We start from the raw sequence: 22,565 nt of genomic DNA, 5'->3' as shown, positions 1-22,565 counted from the left end.
AATGTACTGAGAGAAAGACAGACAGAGTGAGAAAGAGAGATAATAAATAAATCATAACAAAGGCCTCCGAGTTACACTGATATACATATAAATCACCCAACTTAAGATTTCACCATACACATACACTTAAGGGCATAGCAGAGAGAGAAACAGAAAAAAAAAAACAGAAAAATACACAATCAACCCCTATAACTAAGTCCCAGAGATATGCTACAATAGGACATAAAGTTCCAGATTGACTATCTGGGAGGATGCATTTGTATCTGCAGTTTTCCTATAAGCAACTAGAACCTGTGTGATAGCCCGATTTATATCTAAACTTAAATCTCCTTTCTATGGTTTTTAGCGTTAGCATGGGCTTAATCACAATCCTATCTCATTGCAACGACTCTCACAGCGCCCATTACTTTCTATCAGACAGTCTGAGGTATGTGCCCACCGCACTGGCGGATGAGGCAACAGATAGAAAGCTCCAGGTTTTTGCACATGAATTTTGGCTCAGTTGGTAAGATTCAGAGTGAAGCAGCTGTTAGGCGTGCACATACAGGAATCTGACCTCATGTGCAGCTCGCCAAACAGATTCTGTAAATGTAGTAAAGAAGAAAAGAAAAAAAAAAAGGACAAAAAAATTCACATACTACAGCCAAACCAGTACATTCACTTTTGTGTTTTGCCGTTACGCCAAGTGTTTTTGTTTTTGCTTCATATGTCAGTGAGTGAGATTTTGTTTTGATTGCACCTGTACAAATTGTCACAGTTGTGGATGTGGGGCCACGTGGCTCTGTGGCAGACCAACGTCAGTAAAATACTGCTTAGTGTATGTAGGAAAAATGAGCTTAACTTGCTGAGAACAGGTTTATGTTTCATTGTAACAGAGAGTCAGGCGAACAATCCTGAAGTGGCCTAAATGGAAGTGGAACGGCTTGGCCTGACAGCTTTCACCTCTGCCCCAGAAAACAAGAAATGAGAGGTCACTCATTCAGAGATGATGGTTGTGAGGGTAGATGAACAGACAGACAGACGGTAAACTGAATGCCCACATGCCAGCATCCTGCCCTACCTGACGTTCTTCACGGACAAAACGACTGACATGTGTGTTCAGACAGGCTGCATGACACGGTAAGGAGTTCATGAGTGTCTCAGAGAATGAACCGATGTAAGAGAGGGCAAGAAAATGAATGAGTATACACATGTATTAATGAGTCGATTAAATTAGTCAGTGATGAACAAATGAATCAGTGAATGAGTTGCTGAACTGCATAGAAGCCCGAGTGGTTCTGGTCCCCCCCCCCTCAAGTGGCACAGCAATCATCGTGGCCTCTTGCGTGTGACGAAGATGAGGACCCTGCGGATGGCAATGAGGCGGTCCTTGAGGGAAGTCATGGCCAAGATGGTGAGCTGGGCTCGATTCTCCAATGGAAGGACGGCGAGCAGCCACCAGCACCAGGCCGGACCACTGGGACTGGCCTGTAGGAGATAAAAGAAAAATAGAGTCGAGTTATAAAACTTTCACTGCTCACGGGGCTTTAGAGAGGCTGTGTCTCCTCTAGGAATCTTTTTAGAGCATCTTTTGATGAAAATGTTTAATGTCAGTGCCTTTTGAGATCACATATCTATTTCAAGTGCTCAGCTTCTTATGAAGGGTTTGAAACTTCCCTGAAATTTCCCTTTTTCCTCCTGCAATTGTCCCAAATTCTACTTTTAATTCCTAAATTGAAGTTCTTCATTCATTCTAAAAATTGCTGCTCATTAAACCTTTCCTTAAGACAAGTACAACAGGTTGTACACAATTTAATCTTACAAATTATCAAAGACCATCAAACACTATGGGCTACACTGAATCAAATGACCTTGGATAATGAAAAAGTTGTTCAGATACCAAAACAGAGCTAAAAGGACGGTGATAGAGCTAAAATAAGTGATGACTTGCAAACACATGAGAGAGACTTTTTTGGAAAGTCAGTGCAGCACTTTTTTGCTTATTCCAAGATACCACTCCATCCCACGTGTCTGCTCTCCCATACGATGTTCTTCTCACTACTCTCACACATTTGGCTCTGCTTTTAGATCCAAACAACACGAGGACAGGCGGCTGCTATAAAAACACGGTGACTCTTACTATGTGGGAGTAATTTCCAAACTTAGCAGATACTCTAGTGTTGACTGCGGATCTTTTTGTTCCAGTTTCTCATCACTACTGAAGCTGAGGTATCCAAGTCAGGATAACTGCACTTTCACACTCAAAATGAAGTGTCCTGTATGTCATGACTAAATTGTTTTTTGCAGACCTGAGGGTCAGGGTCTTTGCTGGGGAGGTGTCCGAAGTGGCTGAGGATCTGGCTCTTCATGTTGTCTTTCAAGGAGGTGAACCAGCTGTTGGCTTGGTCGTACACAGAGTCGTGCAGCTTTAGAAGCTCCACCAGCTCCTCTGCCTCCACCTGATTCGACGAAGAGATTATATTTTAGTTTTTTAAACAAATTCACCATGATAAAGGAAAGACAGAGAGGTTGCATAATTTCCAGTTACAAAATCTTCCACTGGACTGAAAAGAGGATAATTTAAACATATTCATTAACATTAACAAACCTATGTTTTTACTGGTGTAGAAAGAGGAAAGATTTTCCTCCTCTGGAAAGACTGAAATTGCCTGCGGCACAGCAAGGACAACTCAGGATTACTTTTTTCTTCAACTACCCAGCTGTCACAGAGTGGTCCAAGCTCTACCTTGTGTGACATTTGCAGGAACATGATATGAAGTGTCTGAAATAAGAAGCTCCAACAGATAACACACCCACACAGATCTCCTCTTAGCCTACCTTCTTGTCTTCCAGGTACTCTATCTTGGCGGTGTTGTAGCCGTCTCTCTGGCCGTGGCTGAGGACCTTAAATCGAGACACGCCGATAGTGTCGACCACAGAACGACCGTCAGGAAAGAACTTCACATCTCGCACCTGAAAGGCAGTGTAACTTGTATTTACAATGACATAATAAGAGGAATGAGTGACAACCTGTACCAGCTCAAGATAAACACACCCACCTGCAGCATGCAGCCATAGTCTGCAAATCCTTTCAGCTCATCAGCTATGCACATGCCAAATTGCTTGGTGCCTGTCTCCATGGAGCGTCGGATCATGAGGCGGTAGCGTGGCTCAAACACATGCAGTGGGCAGGGGATGGTGGGGAAGGCCATGGTACAGACAAAGATGGGCACTTCCTGGTTCAGGCTACAAAAAACACAGTGAAAAGTTTGTTGAGACTGTGGTGTTTGTGTGTTTGAGGAAGTTCAAAGTTCAGAAAAAAAAAAAAAAAAAAAAAAAAAAATCTTAATACTTTTAAGACCACTTAATTTTATCTGGTGCAAGCAAATCAAAGTGGCCAGAATTAATCAGATGACAAGATAAATGTTTTATTTATTAATATCACAAACGTTGTTCAGCTTAATTTATTTCATCGTTGTTGCTTCAAATTATATTTTTTCACAATTATAAATGTTTTTGTATAACCTGTTTTTGTTAAATGGATGTGGAAACTGGAAAAAAAACAAGTGGAAACTAAAAGAGGCCAGTAAAAGCTGGATTTAAAATACAGTAAATCCACATGATCCGAGACAATTTTCTGTACAGGTTAAGTATTTTCCCGTTTCACTGTTAAAATTTAAGTAAAAATCTTAACATGTATTTTTGATCTTGTGTCTAGTGTATTCATGTATAAAGCAGAGTTGGTCAATATGTTAAAATTTTCCAAATGGTCATCGCCAGCCCATCCATCGGCGATTAACAATATCTTCGTCCCCCCTCCCACCTCCTCCCTTCCTCTCAGGTCTCAGCTGGGGGATGTGCATTATCCGTAAATTCACTATGTTATGCATGCTGCATATGTTCACTCTGTCCAATAGACAAAATAAACTCACAAAGTTTCTAGAAATTACATGTTCTCACACTTATTTTCCATTTTAAATGGAGAAATACAACCGTACACCTTCTGAATTCAAGTTTCTCTCTTTTACCGAACTAAGACGGCCTTAACTGGCTTGTTAAGTCCTTGGAAAACACTAGGAATGCACTCATCGACCGGCCGGTTTTCAAGCATGACTGGCCCTGACCGGTGACCGGCCGGTCAGCGTCACATATCCGATTCTGTGTCGGTCATATTCACACACATATTCTGCACCATGGTCATGTCATGCGTGCAGCAGATAAACTGACCGTGATATCACACCCTACACCGCACTGATCACAGCTACACACACTCAGACACATGCTTGCATGAAGCTGGTGCCAGTGACAGATTCCAAGAACAGGATGAAGAAAAGACAGACAGTCTACAAGGAGACAGAGGAGCTGGCAATGTCGCAGAACAGCTGTAAATTTTGTTGCTCTTCAGGCTCATGTTAGCCAGCAGCAGACTGCTGTTCACAGACAGACAGTTAAAATCTCACCTCCTGTTCTGGCTGTAGAATAAACAACCTGTGTTGATGTGTCTCCTCAAACATTTTCTCATTCAGACTCGTTTAACTTCTGCGTCTGATTTTCTCACGGCAAAGTTTTACTGCAGCAAACTGTTGCACCGCGTCAGTCTCCAGTTTGTTTACATTTGCTTCCATGTGAGGTCACGTGAAATCGCATCCCGCAAAATCCCATGAGATTCCATGATCTCGCGAGATCGCATTCATCCTATTCATAACCTTAATATAAAACTACAATAAGGCCTGGCTGTAACCTGGAGGACTTAGAAGAAAATGTAAAATAGTGTTTAATGAATATTTAATAATCAGTGTTTTATTATGAACATTGTGAGAAGAGTTTAAAGAGTCTGACTCTGCAGGCTGTTTTCCTCTCACTCATCACCCAACTCAGAGCACTCATGGTCAGCTGAGTGGGTGTGTACTGTGCCGCTGTATGAGAGCACAGCACGGAGCAAAGGCTGTCACTCTGTAGACTATTACATTAGCAGAATAAAATGACAAATATTGCCCTAAAAATTGTCCAAAAAAGGAGCAAGCGGCAATGGACTCAGCCCATCATCAACAGACGATATAGTCAACTGACCACCCAACCTGTATAGTAAATAACTTACTTGGATAGCTCCTTCATCTCCTCTTCATGGATTTTCTTTCTCTCCGCCAGCTCATCTCCTAGGTAACGCTTCAGCACCTCCTCCATCAGCAGGGTCTTGTTGTAGCCCCTGGTGGCCAGATACTGCAATGACAACACACAAACACTGTAAGTATGCTACTTATTACGTACTAGAAATAACAAGAAATAACAACATTATCATTTAATCTGTTGAAATTCATCAAATTCATCAATTTCATGATTAATCTATTAACCATTTGACCTAGAAAATGGAGGTAAATACACACTGCTATTTGTTCTATGAGAACAGTAAAATCTCCCATTTGGGAAACTGGAATGAGAAGGTGCTGGTATTTTAAACAGATAAGTTACTTATAACCATTTAAAAAAAATTTAAAAAACTGATGTTGATTAATTTTCTGTCAACCTATGTATCTAATGTGTGTAGCTGGATAAATGATAAATCACAAAAGTCATAACAGCATACATACATACAACAAATTGTATTTGCATATTTAACAATTTAAAAATGTGTTTACCTCAGACAGATTCTCCTTGCACAGAGGGCAGTTGGGGTTGTGGTCCAGGCAGCGCTCCAGACACTTGAGGCAGAAGGTGTGACCGCAGGGAGTGGCCACCGGCTCATAGAACAATCTGGAGGACAAACGACATAAAGCACACAAATTCAAACATCTATTAACACTGGGTGTTAGTCACTGATATCGGGACTACGTATATCACATGTAGATACATGTCTAGATAACACAGATACATTCCAATAGAAAGAAATGAAAAGTTTTTAAGTCAATAATTTTGGCCCAGCTATGGCTACCAACACCTGGGAATAATGTGTGTGTATGCAGGTATGTGTGTGTGTGTGTGAATGATAGACTGTGTGCAGTCACCTCATGCAGAGTGAACACTCCATGTCTCCACTGTCCAAGAGATCTGCAGGAACTGTCCTCCCTCCACACACTGTGGCCATCTGAAGGCTGCTTGCCTCGTCTGTAGAAAACATCACAGATTTCTACTTGAAAAAAAACCCCAAAAAAACAAAAAACCCACAAGCACAAAACCTGTCTAGACCTACAGTGTGTATGATACTCAGGTATTTTTGTTTTCAGCTTTGTTTTTCTGGAATGAAGATTAGGCTTTGTTCTGTCACTTCTGAATCACACTATGATGACACAATGTTATTATGTCATTGTAGTTAGTTGTAAACAATGATTCCAAGGAAATTGCAATTAATAAATAATAAAAGCAGGTATTTCAGTTTTAATGTGAAGGAAAGTTCTTTGCATCAAACATGAATTTGATATATTGTTTAACAAAAACAGTCAACCAAAAAAAAAACAAAAAAAACATGAACACTGGCACAGATTAAGCTTCACTACCAGACAGCAACCTCTTCTCTGGCTGGAAAGGTAGCTTAACTAGTTCGGTACAGGGAAGCAGACTGCACAATGACGCAGGATTGGATTGTTTGAGCCAGCGACAGGATCAGAATGTCTCCATTAACTTAATGACAGATTTATTACTCTGTGAAGAAGGCAATAACGTGAAGGACTTTTTCCTTTTTTTAGCATTGCATCTATCGTGTTATTTCTTATTGGTCTTGAGTCCATATTTTAATTCTTAGTTGTACTTCTAACTTGGTTTGCTTGTCTGTGTGTGGCTTGTGACATTTCCCACGCCACTTAAAAGCAACATGAAAAACATGACAGTGCTGTGTACATTGAAATTTGACCAGCAATAACTTATTTTACCGATGCAATTAAAGTAATAAACGAGTTGATAAATAAAATAACCCATCAGTTGATTTAATGACTTTATCACCTATTGATAATTATCAAAAAACCAACAGATGGTCCAAGAACTAAAGTGAAAGTGACATCCAATCAGTGACACCAGTGAGCGCAAATTATTTAGAACTTTTGCCAATTAGGGACAAAAAAGGAAATAAAAAGATGGAAGGAACTACATTGCTTATTATAAAATAAGTCAGACCGCAGTGTTGTTGTGCTTTCATGTGAGTCGACAGTGGATGATCTTATTTTGGAAAGAAACTCAGATTCTCCTACCAGGTCTGAGCAGTTTGGAGGGAGGGCTGAAGATTGCTGAGGGTCCGTCTCCGCTGTGTTTCCTTTTGAGGCCACCAGGGGGAGCGGGCAGTGCAGCCAAAACGCCAGCCAGGCTCTTAGTGCTGTCCTCCCCTGCAGCATGGTCCGATTTACCAGGACATGGCACAGACAGTCTGGAGGACAAGTCATCCACTGGTGCACTTTTAGTCACACTGAATTCTGAGTCCTAGACACAGACAGAAAGAGAAGAGTCACCGGTGTGTTCCTGCACTGTACTGATCTCCTTTACTGTACTGATCTCCTTTACTGTACATACAAATACAGAACAAGTTAATCTAAATACATTAATCTAAAAAAATGGCAGTGTTAAGACAGTTCTTATTTATTTGTATTTTTTAACTGAAAGCCTACATTTTCCTTCCTTCTACAGCTGAGGACAAAATTATTAGCCCCCCATGAAATTTTAAGTTCTTCAAAATTTTCCCAAGTTCTTTTATTAACAGAGCAAGGCATTTTCAATACAGCATTTCTAAACAAACTAGTTTTCTTTAGAAAGCATAAATTATTTCTGTTTGCACACAATAACAGAATTATTTCAGAAAAAACAAAAATTACCAGGGTCAATATTATTAGCCCCTTTAAGAACTAATGTTTTTATTGAGCCATAGCACAAACCACTGTTGTGCAATGATGTGCTTTAACTTTGTAATGGTCAAAGTCTGTCAAATCAAGTTAAAACTAAGGGTTATCTTCCAATTATACACAGTATAAAAACGTCAGTAAAGGTTTGAGCTGTCACTTGAGAAAGCATCATGCTAAAAAGAAAAGAAATCAGTTTAGACTCGAGAAAATGAATTGTTGATGCTCACAAAGCAGGAGAAGGATATACAAAGTTATCAAAGCGTTTCCAAGTGTCAAGAACTGGAATGAGAAGTATCATCAAGAAATTTGAAGAGAGCCACACAGTACAGAAAAAACCTGGCAGAGGCAGGAAGCAAAAGATTTCAAATACTCTGGAAAGAAAAGTAGTGGGAGATTAGGGGTGTCGAAATGAAATGTTTTTAAGATGCATTGCGATGCGGACGTGGATGATTATACATCGATGCAGTGACAGAATATAATTGATTATAGCGTCGAGACTTTCCATTTTGATCTTCTGGCCGCGGCTACACAATAAGGTTCTAAAATTCAAAATAACTTCCTGGTAGCAACTTGTACAATGTGCTCAAATAAGAGCAGCATACTAATTGATTGCTAATGATTCAGTGTTACTTAAATGATTTAGGTGAAATATCGTTTCTCACAGTTGGCCCATTGGTCTTAGTGTGTTTGTTTGTGTGCAGTAACCTGTGAAGAAGATCCAGGTCTCTGTGTGAGCGGCCTCAGGGACATGAGCAAGGCTGGAGGTTTGATCAGGCGGGTGGTCAGTCCCCCTTGCAGTGGGTGCAGTGGAGTTGGCAGGTCATCATTCTCAAACACGGAGGAGAACAGCTCACTAAGGACCTGCAGGATGAAACAAATCAGGGCACTTGATTAATATTCACAATACACACAGATACATGAGCAGAAGTTGGTGGGGAAATGTGTTTTTCCAGCTGCATTCTACCTCAAATCAAGAGCTGACAAATGCGATCTTCTTCTCATACCAACACTGATGAGTTGTGAGACTCAGTGATATTTGTTTACACTTCATTGTGTGGATCTGTTTGCAAACTCAGAAATTGAAAATGGATGCCACAGCAGCCACATTCTACATTATTTTTTAAGAATTATAGCAGTAGTTATTTTCAGAAGATTCAGTTTTTATCAGTTTGCCCCAAAATCCGTGGTATGACAATATACTGTAAGAAATATATCTATAAACGCTCAAAGTTTGTTTTAACAGATACCATTAACAGAGTGCTAGCTCTCCCTTTTAATATCTTTAGTTTCATTTGGTCATTGTGGGCTTTTGAGTTTTTTTCAGGTTGCTGTGATTTCCAAGTGTTTTATTGGTAAATTAGACATTTTATGACAACAAGAGATTAGAAGTATTTTAATGTAAAGCAGATTCTCTTACCTTCTGAGCCTCCAGTTTGACTTTGGTCCAGTCAGGCTTCAGCGCAACACACAAAAAGTATTCCTGCAAGGCCTCATCGTTCCTGCCTGCTTTACTCAGCGCTGTAGCTTTCAGACAGTGAGCCTGAAATAAACAAACAAAAATTACATAACAAGATTAACATACTTTATGTCAGTGTGGTTAGTTCCATGGACAAATATCTGAAGATAACTCCTTTAGTCATTTGCAAATATAGAAGACATAGAATAAAATGTGCAGAATAAAATAAAAAGTTTAGAAAATGAAAAAAAAGTTTATCATCACAACTGTCCAACTCTCTAGCTATTTCTTCTTCTATACTGTTTTATAACAACTAAATGAGAAGTCTCTGATGTAAAATATGTAACCAAAAAAAACTGTTTTACTTTATTATTTAAAAAGATTCATGCCGATCTGCATCATAATCAACATTTTTCTGTTCACTTTATATCAGTTGAAGTATACTCTGAGCTGTCCTGTTTACAGTAACCTGTGGTGGACAGCAACGTCAGCAGAAACTCTGTAGTGCAAAAAAAACAGAAGACTCGATGATATAATTATTCCTTTTGATTTCTACTGTAGGTACAGGTTGTGTCTTATCTTTATTCTGACACAGATGATTTAATTTTGCCCTGCAATCCATTTCAATCATGTGTCTCACCTTTGTCAGGAGAGGCTTAATTCTACAGAGGCTGCTGGCATCCTGCACTGCCTGACTGAAGTTCCTCATCTCCATGTGCAACTCCGCTCGCTGGCACAGCAGTCTGCCTGAAGAGGGCACTGTAGACCACAGGGGAAAAACACACACACCATGAGGTTAGTGGACAGGCCTCTAGGGGATGGATGGATTTTTTTCTAGGTCTAGCAGAAGTAGGGCAACAATGTAACATGTGACATGAGACCTATTTTGTGTGTTAGAATGCCACATTACTTCTGTAGTGATAATAAGTAGTGTCAGAGGACAATTACCAGCTTGTTTCTGTTATACAACAGTCATTTAATTGCAACACTGACAAACAGGTATTTCACAAATGACACTCCTTATTAATCATTACATTAACATGCACACAATGCACAAAATGGCAACTTTCGGCACCTTTTTTTAAAATCACGACTGGCTCAGTCTTTTCTTATAAAGTTACAGGACTAACTAATTAAAAAGCAGGAAAACGCATCTTCTCCTGTTTTGGATTATGTTGATTCAGTGCAGATAACAAAGGTAAGCTGACAAACATGTAGACTACTGTCTGGTCAGAGTAGCATTTTGTAGCAAGCATTACAGAGGGAAAGGGGCAGTCTAATTACTGGCTAAGGTGGCACAGTTACAGCGAATGTGCACTGGGCGGAAGGAAAGGTGAGAAGTGAAGTTATCGTATTGGCGGAGTATGTACAGAGACTGCATTGTAAATTTACAGTTTATGGTTGACTTTGTCCATGAATAAGGGCTGCGTCTACTCAAGACCGAAGTGGAGCTATTGCATGTGCGGCCGTTGCTTCTCAGCAGTGGGAATAGTGCCGCTATGATGATCAGCTCCACCTACTTTGTGGGAGTATTAAGTACAGTGGAGAACAGTGACGTTGAGCCTTTTTACAAGTTTTACACAAATACTGTATACCCTGGTAAAGTATCAGGAGAGTATGGAGGAATGAAAAAATGGATACCGCGCAAGCCTTGTGCCAGCCAACCTATATACCGATCCAATTCCACATCATTTGTTAACCCCGAAACCCTGCTACTTCCCAGATGCACATATACTATTGGCCAAATGCAAAGATCAGATATCAAAATTCCAACGAGAAAGAGAAATTATTTGTATTGGAACACCCCTAATTGTTTCCTTGTGTTAATGATGTAATTTAACTTAAAACATAACTTGTTAGGCATGTCACTGTAATCACTGTTACACATTACCATGAAGGCTTTTCTATCTAAAATAAGGCTAATTTGGCTAAATCAAGCTAGCCTTGGCAAAGAAATAAAATTACAATTGGTGTGTACTAATATTAGTGTTACTTTACAACTCATCTGTGCATGTCAGCTACAGCTGTTGGGGTCAGTGTGTGGGATGTTTGACAGACCTGGCAATCTGAACATTAACATCATAGATACTGTATATATTTTCTTGTAAAATATCTGATGTTAGTGTTGGTGGTATTGTGACAAGTTTATTAACCGGTAGGAAATTTTCCTCATTGTGGCATCCCTAAAACTTACATAATAACTCTTCTTTTCCCCCCCTTGGTTTGATTCAAAGTATCTATTTTTCTTTGACTGAGGGCAACATACCAACACAACAGTGACAACGTTTTGGAAAGACCAAACCCATAAACAGGCTTCTACAGTTTCCTTCCAGCTCACTAAGTTGGTGACCCTGACTGATTAATTTCACCCCCAAAAAATGTTACAGGCTTTTTCTTTTGGTACTGTGTGCTTAGAACTTGGGACTCAGAAACACTCTGTCAACTTATGAAACCATTTTCCAAAGGCTGGACCTCTCATCTTCCCAAAAACTGAACAGAAGGTGAAGAGGTTACCTGAGCTGAGTCAGCTGAGACTGGAGCACAAACGGCAACAGCAGGATCAACAGACAGCATTTACAGGTCACCAAAATATTGCACTATAATGAAACTCCCAATGGCCTTTATGTGAGACTGCAGGAACAAAAATTTGAAACATTATGCCTGTAGAATAGTCGATGTGTATCACTGTTTATATTAGGAGTGTACCATCAACATCAAACAAAGAAAAAGACCATTTGAACATTCCAGCCACAGTCCACTGGCAATACACAATTAAGATTTCTACCCTCTGTAGACTGAGACAGCAGGACTTGTACTAAAAATAAAAATTATTTACAAAAGTCTATTAACACTACTAGAAGTTGTGCTGATATGTAATGTACCTGTGCGAAATTCCAGCTGCTGAAAAATGTACTTACAATGCCTGCCCACGTCTAGCTGAAATATCTGGTTACTAATACAATTTAAAAACCAATATAGTTTATAGTTTACTGGAAACCAGTTTCTGGTTTCATTTGTTCATTCTAAGCTTAAAACAGTTTGATTTTATGGAAATGAAGCAAAATGGCATTTGTCACTCTGAGGAGTTCTGACACCTAGTGATAAAATTCTGTATTACCGGACCGATCCAATCCAGTCTTTGGCTTAATATCAAACTGGTTGAAAATTTTTCTCATCAGTCCATCCCTACTGCAGAGAAATAAAAAGGAGCTGCACCCTTCCAGAAATACATGGCAGGACATGACTGTTACCTGGGAATGGGTTGCAGGCATAATAAAGATTTCTGCCCATATCATCTTAAAGCTACGTTAGGCAACATTATTTTGGAATAATTAAGAAATAATTTCACAACAATCTTTCAGCGTATTGTAAATCAAGTGGTCTGAGACAGAACTAGACTTCTGCACCTCCTCTTGGCTCTGTTTTAAGCATTTAGAGAATCTGGCCCGTGACGGTAGACTTAAACCAATCACAAGTCTTCTCAGACCAGGGGCTCCTATTGGCTGTTCTACGAGTCCAGCTGCACATGCATGTTCCTTCAATAAGACCCTGAATCAATGGCAGAAATTCCTGCAGGAAAAAGTTGCTAGAAATTCATAAATTAAAGAAATAAATAAAATCCAATGACCAACATGCTCAGCCTTGGAGTTTGTCAGTTCACCTGGTTACTTTTCACTTCACCTTCAGTTCAGTTCATTCACGTCTATTGCGGGGCTTTGCCAAGTGGCAATAGGACTTGGCAGAGCTTAGACACAGAGACGACAGACAGCTGTGATTTATTTTCACTTCTGCCTCACAAGCCTCCTTTTCACCCGATGGACCAGCAAATGTTGCGATATTGAGGTTGTGTGTGTGTGCAGGACAGCAGAGAGAAAGATGTTTTTAAAAGTCTCTTTATGTTCAGCTCTCAGTACCTTTGTAGCTTCACACTGAATATTTGTTTTGAAATGTAGTTTCTCTCCTCACTGTTTCAAACCGTCAGGTGTCTGTTTTATTACACACAGTTGATGTCTGTTGGTCCGTGCTGGCTCGTGATTGCCTCGGTAAACATGCGTGCACGTGCGCACATGAAGCTCATGCTGCTCATCTGGCAGGAGGGGCTCAGGATGGAGAAACAAAACATAACTCAAATGACACTCAACAATCAACTGTTTTTTGGCTTTCTACCTATTGCAGCTTTAACACTGACATTCAATACTGCTAAGGTAAAGGTACAGGTCAACTTTACTGTGACATATACAACCATACAAAGTACAATTATGCAGTCAGATTCAGTCTCTGCATTTAACCCATGCTAGTATTAGGAGCAATAGGCAGGCACTGTGTAGTGCTCAGGGATCAACTCCAGTTCTAGGACAGCACCAGGGGTACTGATAGGAGAACTGTCAATGCATACAGGTTTTTGATGTACATATTTTCTAGGTTGTTTTGTCTGTTTGGCTCTATTTTGGTGTTGCATTTGTACAAATAATTTCAAAAATACATATCATCAGTACGAGTTGGAAATGTCAAATATTCACCAAGGCCTGAAAAACATATTGGTACATACTTTGAGCCATGACTATTATTACCATTTCAATTTTTAATTATTGTACAAACCTTGTCTGATTGTATCCCTTTGAAAAATTCACTGCAAATACTGTCCAGCATCAACCAAAGTTAGCAACAGACTCACAGACGTAGGCGCAGCAGCAACGTAGGTCACCACATTTATGATATGAAAATTTCATACTGTTTAATCTCTAATACAGATCTGATGTTATCAAAAAACCTGTTCCACTTTGCCCAAGGTGGCACCATAACTCTGCAACCTCCATTTGTTCTATTTTCAACAACAAAGGTGGCCTATGACCTCAGACCTGATGCAAAACAGAAAACAAAGACCGTAATTACTGGTCATGTGGAAAATGTATTCAGCATTGCCTCTTTATACTCAGCACAAACAACAGGTACGCATTGTTCAGATCTGTCTCTGGAATCTTGGCAGCACCTCGCAGGTAGACCAAGTTACGAAATATAATTTGTTAAGCTAAGGACACCTGATTCAGTGAAGCAAGACTTAACTTGATAGAAATTACCATTTACTGGTACATGACTGTGATACTGCAATAGGTCAACTATGATGAAAGGGGAATGCAGTTCATCCTCAAACAGTGTACTTCAACAGAGAAGGTGGATGACCTACATTCTCAGAACTTCTCAGCAAAGAGACATACAAGATTTTTGGCAAGAATGATGGAAGGTAATGCAAGTGATCAATAAAGAGCAGAAAGAGATGAAACAGAGAGATGAAACTGGTTATTTCATTGTTTCTCATTGCGTTCTTCCCTGTTTTAGTCCAGCCTTTGCTTGTCTGTCCTCTCCCTCCTTATTTTTTTTTTGTTCTTCATAAATAGAATTTGTGTGTTATTAAATAAAACTACTTTTAAAAACTTGTCTTTGTAGTGTTACCTTGCAAAACATACAGTCATCTCTCCCATAGCACCTAAAACTGCACCTATCCATCGTATGCTCTCAGACAAACAGACTGTACAGCATTTTATCACTTTCACTGTGTAAATGCAGAGCATGCATTGAGCAGGGAAAACCACCAAGAGGGAATAAAATTGCTCAAAAGGCACAGGTTGGATAGCAGCTGTACTACACTGACATCACAAGCCCATTACGAGCATCCTGCATCCCCAGATACCAGACGGCCTCCTGCTGCATTTGTTGGGAAACACTGACTGGCAGTGAAAACACTGTGAAGGCTCCCTGTCCTCCTGTCACCCAGAGTCCCTCACAAGACAGAAGGCATGAATCAATATTGATCTGGGGAGAGAAATATCTGAAAAAGTGCCATTTGAAGACTCAAAAGAACAATGAGACCTGGGAGATGGCCAGAAGTGGCAGCCACTCATTTTACCTATTTAACTATTCAAGATCCACAGGAAATTGTGGAAAAATGTGATTCTGATATGTAGGCCACAGGTGAAAAGAGGTCGGTTCAAGTTTCTGCGAGACTTCAAACTGTGCAACATGAGACTTGCCCTTGCCCAAAATTAATGAAACACACTGGCGCTATTTATGTAATGTGCCAGCAGAACAGAACATCCTGTATTTTGGCTCAGGCAGCTGCTTCAGTAACAATGATCCCAAAGATGATGCATATGAAATAGTAACAAAGTATTTAAGTAAGTCGTTGTTGTTTTACTAATGTAGTACAATAACGGTTACAGTTTATCACAGTCATTTTTCCCTGAATGTTATCCAACATATCATGAACTGGCAGCTTATGAAACACCACCTGCAAGGGGAGGAGTTAAGCCTCCAACTCAATCTGTCTGACTAAGGAATGCTTTATGCAAATAAATACAATATTTAGGATATATAACATGACAAAGTAGGCTATCATGTCCAGAGAAATACAAATACATTCATCCTGCTCTATGAAAACATTACAGTCCTGCAGAGCAGAAATAGACAAAAATGGTATGAATGTCACAGGGAAGCAGAAGATCAGTATGTGTGCTGCTTAGGTAATGAGTACTGTGCATCATATAACGCCTGACCTCGCTGCAGTCTAGATAGGTAGGAGTGGCGCCACCTATCGGTGACACCGGGTAGCTAGACTGAAAAGTAGGTCACCTGCAAAAAACACTACAGTTTTGACGAAAATACATCACATTTAACACAGAAAGTCAATACCTTTTGTTGCATACATGAAGGGTGTGCACTCTTACCTAGATCCAGTGCTGCATTGTACTTCTCCAATGCATCAGAGAGGTTGTTCTGTTTTTTCCAGAGGACCTCTCCTTCGATCCAGAGTTTCCTAGCTTTGCTCTCAGTTGCAAACAGTTTATCCAGCAGGCCACTGAGAACAACGTTTAACCTCCGACCGTTTGGCAATCCATCTTTTTTGTTCAACTTGTGTTTGCAGTGTATACAGTCTTTCACAGAGTCGCCCTCTAAGCAGCGTTTGCAGAAAGTGTGTCCACACTCCACGGTTGTGGGCTCATGGAGCAGACACTTGCAGAGGCGACAGGAAAACAAGTCCAGTGCTTCGTCCTCTCCATACTCCTCATCACTTTCAAGCCCATCTTCCCCGTTGGTGCTTTTACCATGCTTGTTTAACGTCCCGGTGATGCCCAGCTCTTTCTCACGGAGAGTCCGGGCGATGGTTTCCACCAGGAGGGGAAGCTCCTCGGGGCGCAGTTTGCCCAGGCCGGCCGCTACACAATACGAGTCCAGCGCCTCAGATATCCGTCCAGCACGGGCCAAAGAGTCAGCCTTTCTCAGACACAAGCCCCTGTCCGGTTGCTGGAGGTCTGCGAGCTGGGAGCTGTAGATCTCCACTGCCAGGTTAAAGTCCCCAGCTCGGCTGGCTTCCTCTGCCACCTCCAGCATTTCGGGGCAGATGCCGACAGCCCCAGGGTTGGAGAGCGGGTGGACGAACAGCTCACCCTGGTGAGACCTTATTCCTGTCTCCATCTTCTTCTTCCACAGGGAAAATCAGATACTTGGACAGAAACGAGGTTCACTGATAGTCTGGCAAAAGCAGCCCTAACTCTCCACGCCGTTCAGTAATCATACCCTGAAGTTAGGCTAACTGTTATTTAACGCCCTGCGATCAAACCAAACCCCCGAGTGTGCCCGTCGTTCACTGCTGGCCATTGGAAGTAGGTTAGGACTCATTTCGAGTCATACTACCTCAACCCTGATAAAAAGGGATGTCTGTGTAACATCGCTGGTCCGTGTCAAAGTCTCACAAACCGTCAACTATGGCCTGTGTACCAATAAAAGCCACCGAGGGACGTAGTTTCCCCACAAACACCGGCGACTGAGGCTTGTTAGAGGCAGGAGGTCAGTGGTATTTACTGTGCTTCTCAGCCCTCTCTCGCTCCTGTTACAGCCAGGAGGCTGTCTGATCACCCCTCTCTCGGCTACAAATGAAAACTAATATAAAAATAAATCAAGATAATATCGCTTTTACAAAGACCACGAAAATGACTACAGTGTTTATGTTTTGTAGATAGCAACTGGGTCCTCCGTGCTTAACGTTAGCAAGTAAGAAGCTTATTTTCTATTTAGCCTATCGTGCTAACTAATCGTTGAGATACTATAAAAACCCAACAAAGGCAAACTTTAGGTTTTAAAATAGTTTACAAAACATAAAAGTCGAGGGTCGATTGACTATCTAAGCTACAGACACCCCAATCCCGTGTTTTCTCCAGTGAACCTCAGCCGTTGTTTTTATGTAAGAGACCTCGGGTGCACTTCAAGCCGAGAGCTAGCTAACGTTACTAATAGTTAACTTAGCTAACACCGACTGCCCCTCGCCGCTCATCAAATTCCACAAACGAACTCGTTTCAGTCCAGTATTCCAAAACCCGTATATTTCGACGAATCGGGATATCATGTCCTCTTCTTTAAAAACGAGAAAACCTCGATAAAAACAAAGCAGCCAGTGGGGCACAGCATTTTGGTCACTAGCCAGTTAGCTTCAGCAGCTAGAGGTTGTTGCTTCCTCGGATTTCATGTACAATTCACTGAAGCAAGCGCAGCGCGTCACGTGACGCACGAGCCGCGCTCCCATTGGCCCATTATGTGGCTCACTTATATAACGCAATGATATTGTATAACCTCTTAGACAGCAGTGGGATGACTGTGAGCTTCACCAAAACAAGCCCATTTTTTATTGGTTTTAACGATGTTTCACACGTGACAATCACTACAAGATTCCTTTAGGTGTCTTCAGAGGGATAATCGTGTTCTGTTTGACTTAAATTAACACTTTGTTTGAGTTTAACTCTTAGTTCCGGCTGTGGGATTGATTCATTGTTTTATGTAATACTTTATATAAGCAGTGTTTCATGTCTGGTTGTGGAGTTGTTGAGTAAGTGATGAATACATGGTTATGGCCTCATTTGAAGCAAAAATAAACAGAGAACGAAGTCTGGTTTTTAACCAATTTGTGATGCCATGCCATTCAAATTTTGTCTGTGACCCAGTTCAGGGATGGGGAACTCCACAGGCCCCAGTCCAAGAACTTGTATCATTTGAGAGGAACTGGAAGCTGGATTGGTCTGATCCTGCTCTCAGGAGCTGATTTAACCAGTGAATAACTTCATGACCCTGAACACATATAACCAAGAGAATTTTGTACCTACTGGGGCTGCACAATTCATTGAAATATTATCAAAATTGCAATATGCCCAAGAGCAATTCTTTAACAAAGGAAAAATGTGGTACAAAACAACACTTTAATGCAACACTGTAGTGCTGCAGATGCCATATCTTACAAATATTGTTTTCAAGAAAACTTGTTTGCTTTGTACAGATGTCAACAAATGTCATGATTTTCATATTTTTTTTCAGTGAAAATTAAATTTGTAATGCAAAAAAGATAATTGCCACTAATCACGACTTAGAGCTGCAATGGTAAGTTCATTAAAGTAATCAGCAACTATTTTGATAATCAATTAATTGGTTTGAATAATATTTTAAGAAAACAAAGTCTAGATTCTCTGAGTCATATAGTGATGTCAGTTGCTGTGAGAGGCCAATATCAGTCAATAATTTATCAGTACAGATATTTATTATGCTTCCCTAGTTATATGAACTTCTTTTTAAAATACAAAAATGTGAAATTATTGGTTATCTTATCAATACTGGCCACCAGACGCAGGTAATTATCAGCTATCAGTATTGGCTGAAAGGAAAAATCCATATTGTGGATAGTCTATTAAATAGGTTGAAATCCTATTTAATATACTACCTTTGGTTGAAGCGAGTTGTCTTCCTCCACTGCCTCCTCTCCAGACTCCAGGAGCAAAGAGAAGCACTGCAGAGAACATAAACCTGCCTGTTTGAAGTCCTAAAGCAGCTCTAATTCTCCATCAATCCAGAACAGGGTAAATATGTCTGTTGTACAAGTCGCTTTGAATTAAGAGAGTTTAAAAATGTGTTTTAGTTTTGTACTAGTTATGGGCCTTTTAATGTTAATTAGCTGTTATTTTGTAGCTGTTCATCATGAAGCCACATGAGTCATTAGTCGGCTAAAATATGAAAATACAAGATTTACAAGTGAAAAAGAATAATAAAAAAAATAAAATAATACAATAGAATGACAATGAAACAAAATAAATAAATACAGAAGATTAAAATATTAATAGAATAAAAAAATAAATAAAATGATAAAGAAATTCCGATATTTGTAATGTGATATTGGCTTCATTTACATTCTTTATGTAGAAATATTATGATTTTTTTTTGTTGTTTTCAGTCAACGAGTTAAGGAAATTTCGATGCATGATTTACATTTTCGTATTCAGCTTTCTTTTCACGTCGTTTCTTCTTAATGCTTCTGAAAAGTTGGTGATACTCAGTTTGGTATGTGGCCTTTTCAAGCAGTGTCCAGATTTGTAAGTGACCTGTCCCATTCAGGCAGATTTTAGGAAGCCAACTTTACATCTGGTGAATAAAAAATAGCCTTTTGACTAATTGCAATTATGCGTATCAATATGCATTGTCCCGGGAAATAAATAGGTACGTTCGAGATGAACTGTGTCTCACCTGGAAAGTAGATGAGATCACGAGGTGGAGACAAAAAGCTGCAGTCAAGTCGGACAGTTTTCAACAGACTTAAGGGAGTGTCCAGGAAGAGACACAAACATCCTGTTAGATCACCTGTAGGTTACCTGTAGTCATAGCTGAAGAGATGAAATGTGTTCTTGGTCGCCGATTGAAGTTGAAATAGAAATGATACACCTTCTGTTACATTTAATATTTATCCGCCTTGTAAAGCACTTTGTAACTGTTCGTTTTATAAGTCATATACATATATATAACCTTTAATTTTATTATCAGATACAAAGAAGACTAATATATCCAGCGTTAAATATTACAATTACACAGAAAATTGGTATTATATAGAACACATGGTGTTTGTTGTCAATATTAAGAGCCAATCAGAGCCTGCCAGGTCACTGCTCAGGTGACAGCCAGGCGTTTGCAGTCGGTGGAGAGCAGCCGAGGCGTCTGGCTTTAAAAACTGCGTCCACCTCGATTTCTTGAGGTTATTGTTGCCCACGTATGCATGACGTCAGAGCAAGCCAGGATCAAGTCGGACACTAATCTAACCGCCATGCATTGTGTGGCGATCACTGGTTATCAGTGGTGGACAAAGTACTCAGTTCCTGAGTCAAAGTATAGATACTCTTGGTCAAATATTACTCAACTACAAGTAAAAGTTGCTCAGTCAAAATTTTACTTGAGTTAAAGTACTAGAGTGCTTGGTTTTAAAAATACTTAAGTATTCAAAAGTACAAATTACAAAGTACATTATCTAATATCAATACATGCTGTATTGTTTTCATGATGCATTTACAGAAGCTTGTAACTCTGAAACCATCTAATGATGCACTGACCTGCTTGTAGAACCACTCTGCTACACAAAGTCTATCGAAACACCTATAAAAACTTCAGCATAGAAATACAATCAAAAACAAAAAGGACAGTTATTCTCATTTTCTGATGTAACTGTGTTAAAATCACTGTGTAAAAGCAGATTGAAGCCAAATGTAAGGAGTTCTCCAAGTCTGTTAAATAACTGAGATTTCTTTCTGTCTTCAGAGGCAGTATATACATGAATTATGCTGTATTTTTCACCCCATTAAAAATAATCCAACTTTAAAAGCTACCTGGAATAATTAATAATTATAATAACATCTTGAGATTTAATTTTGTCTTCCTCCTGCCGTCACCATTACCGCTTTTTGTTTGAATGAAAGAGAAGTCCTAAAGCAGCTCTGAGAGCTTGCTCGTGCTTGTTAGTGTGCCTGGACGTATTTCTGCTTTTACATCAGTCCCATTTGAGAGGAGCTACTGTGATTGGTTTCTTTCTGTGAGGAACACAGCATGTGACCAATTGCATTTTAGAAAAGAAAAAACAGCAGTAACTGACTTCAATGATGTGCTTAGTTAAAAAGTAACAACAACCTTCCTAGAAATGTAGGAAAAACAAAAACAAATACTCAGGTAAAGTACAGATACTCAATATATATATATATATATATATATATATATATATATATATATATATATATATATATATATTAAGTACAGTGCTCAAGTAAATGTACTTCGTTACTGTCCACCACTGCTGGTTATTGATTCTGCGCAGGCCTGGCTCATCTGGAATGCACCTAATGAATGAATTCATTTTAACTGATTAACCCCACGCCCCTGTCACCTGTCCATCCTGACAACCAATCACTGGCCGTTTTTCAAGTAGTCAGCCCACGTTACTTCCTTTAAAATGGAAGACGAAACGTGTCATGTCTGAATGCCGGTGGGTGAGAAAAAAGCCAAGTCAGTCCAAGTCCAGTCCAAGTAACTCCCCCACGGCACGGTGAGTCGGTGAAAGCCAGGTCTTAATTTTTGCCCGTTTTGCCGTTTATTTTCTTCTCTCACAAACTTTTTGATTTTGGTTTGATTTTCTGTTTGAGAGTGAACTGAACAAAACAGTCATCAAGGCTAGAAAGGAATCCTTGATTTGTGGAACTCTCGTGAGATTTGTACATGTTGTACCACTTAATTTCGATGTTAATGTGAGAACACCATGGTTAAATAAATATGGTAGGTTTAAGGACAGAAAACACTCGGTTAAGGTTGTGGAAAATAAGATTTGGGTTTAAAAGAGTTTGAGACCTTTCTTGTTCTCGTTGTGTATACTTACGTGTTTCCACTTTGGTTTGCATTAGCAGAAAAACCCGAAGTGGGGTTTGTGTTACCTTATGAATTGAACTGAATGACATGAAACTGGGCTGACCTCTGTGGCCTTTAATATAACTTTTGAAATAATGCTGTGATTTTGTGTGTGTGATGTGATGTGCAACAAAAAAGGAGTGGCATCTCTAACAAGATGAATGTCTTGATTGTCCTGGAGTGGTATAGTATCTACACTCCCACATTTTTAGACATGTGCAGACATATGTAGGAACCCCATGCTCACACCTGAATTAATGTGCAAATACACACCGCATGAACAACAGTTTGAGCTTGTTAGTGAGAGTTATGACACAGTCCATTTTTCTTGCTAACATACAAGACTTATATTACTTTCTCCTGCTGTTCATTACCTTATGAAACAGGCCTGAGTGACCCAGATTTGGAAGATTTATTCTTGGTGTTTTGTAATTTCTTGAGTGACACAGATGTCGCATTCGAAAGAAAAATGCTGGAACGCTTCATGCCGAAGCTTGTCACTAAAGTGTGTCAGCACACACGGTGACAATAATGAATCATTTTCCTACCCTTACGCAGCCAAG

At 39.9% G+C, this 22,565-nt stretch overlaps 1 protein-coding gene across 1 annotated transcript; it reads right to left on the bottom strand.

The window, feature by feature from the left end:
- Positions 1–1,287: 1,287 nt before the first annotated feature.
- lonrf2 (LON peptidase N-terminal domain and ring finger 2) lies at positions 1,288–17,797 on the bottom strand. The gene is made up of 12 exons (XM_084724891.1): positions 15,978–17,797; positions 9,896–10,014; positions 9,217–9,339; positions 8,505–8,660; positions 7,158–7,383; positions 5,982–6,081; positions 5,616–5,730; positions 5,078–5,199; positions 3,039–3,225; positions 2,818–2,952; positions 2,289–2,438; positions 1,288–1,467 (listed from the first exon to the last, which is right to left on the bottom strand). The coding sequence occupies exons 1-12, from the start codon at positions 16,723–16,725 to the stop codon at positions 1,309–1,311; spliced, it is 2,340 nt and encodes a 779-aa protein (XP_084581017.1). The 5' UTR covers positions 16,726–17,797; the 3' UTR covers positions 1,288–1,308.
- Positions 17,798–22,565: the final 4,768 nt, after the last annotated feature.

Source organism: Lutjanus erythropterus, chromosome 8, assembly GCF_056507025.1.
Source record: "Lutjanus erythropterus isolate fLutEry1 chromosome 8, fLutEry1.hap2, whole genome shotgun sequence".
In the NCBI taxonomy this organism is placed as follows: domain Eukaryota; kingdom Metazoa; phylum Chordata; class Actinopteri; order Lutjaniformes; family Lutjanidae; genus Lutjanus; species Lutjanus erythropterus.
The sequence above is the reverse complement of the archived record's forward strand: the minus strand, read 5'-3'. Positions and strand labels throughout refer to the sequence as shown.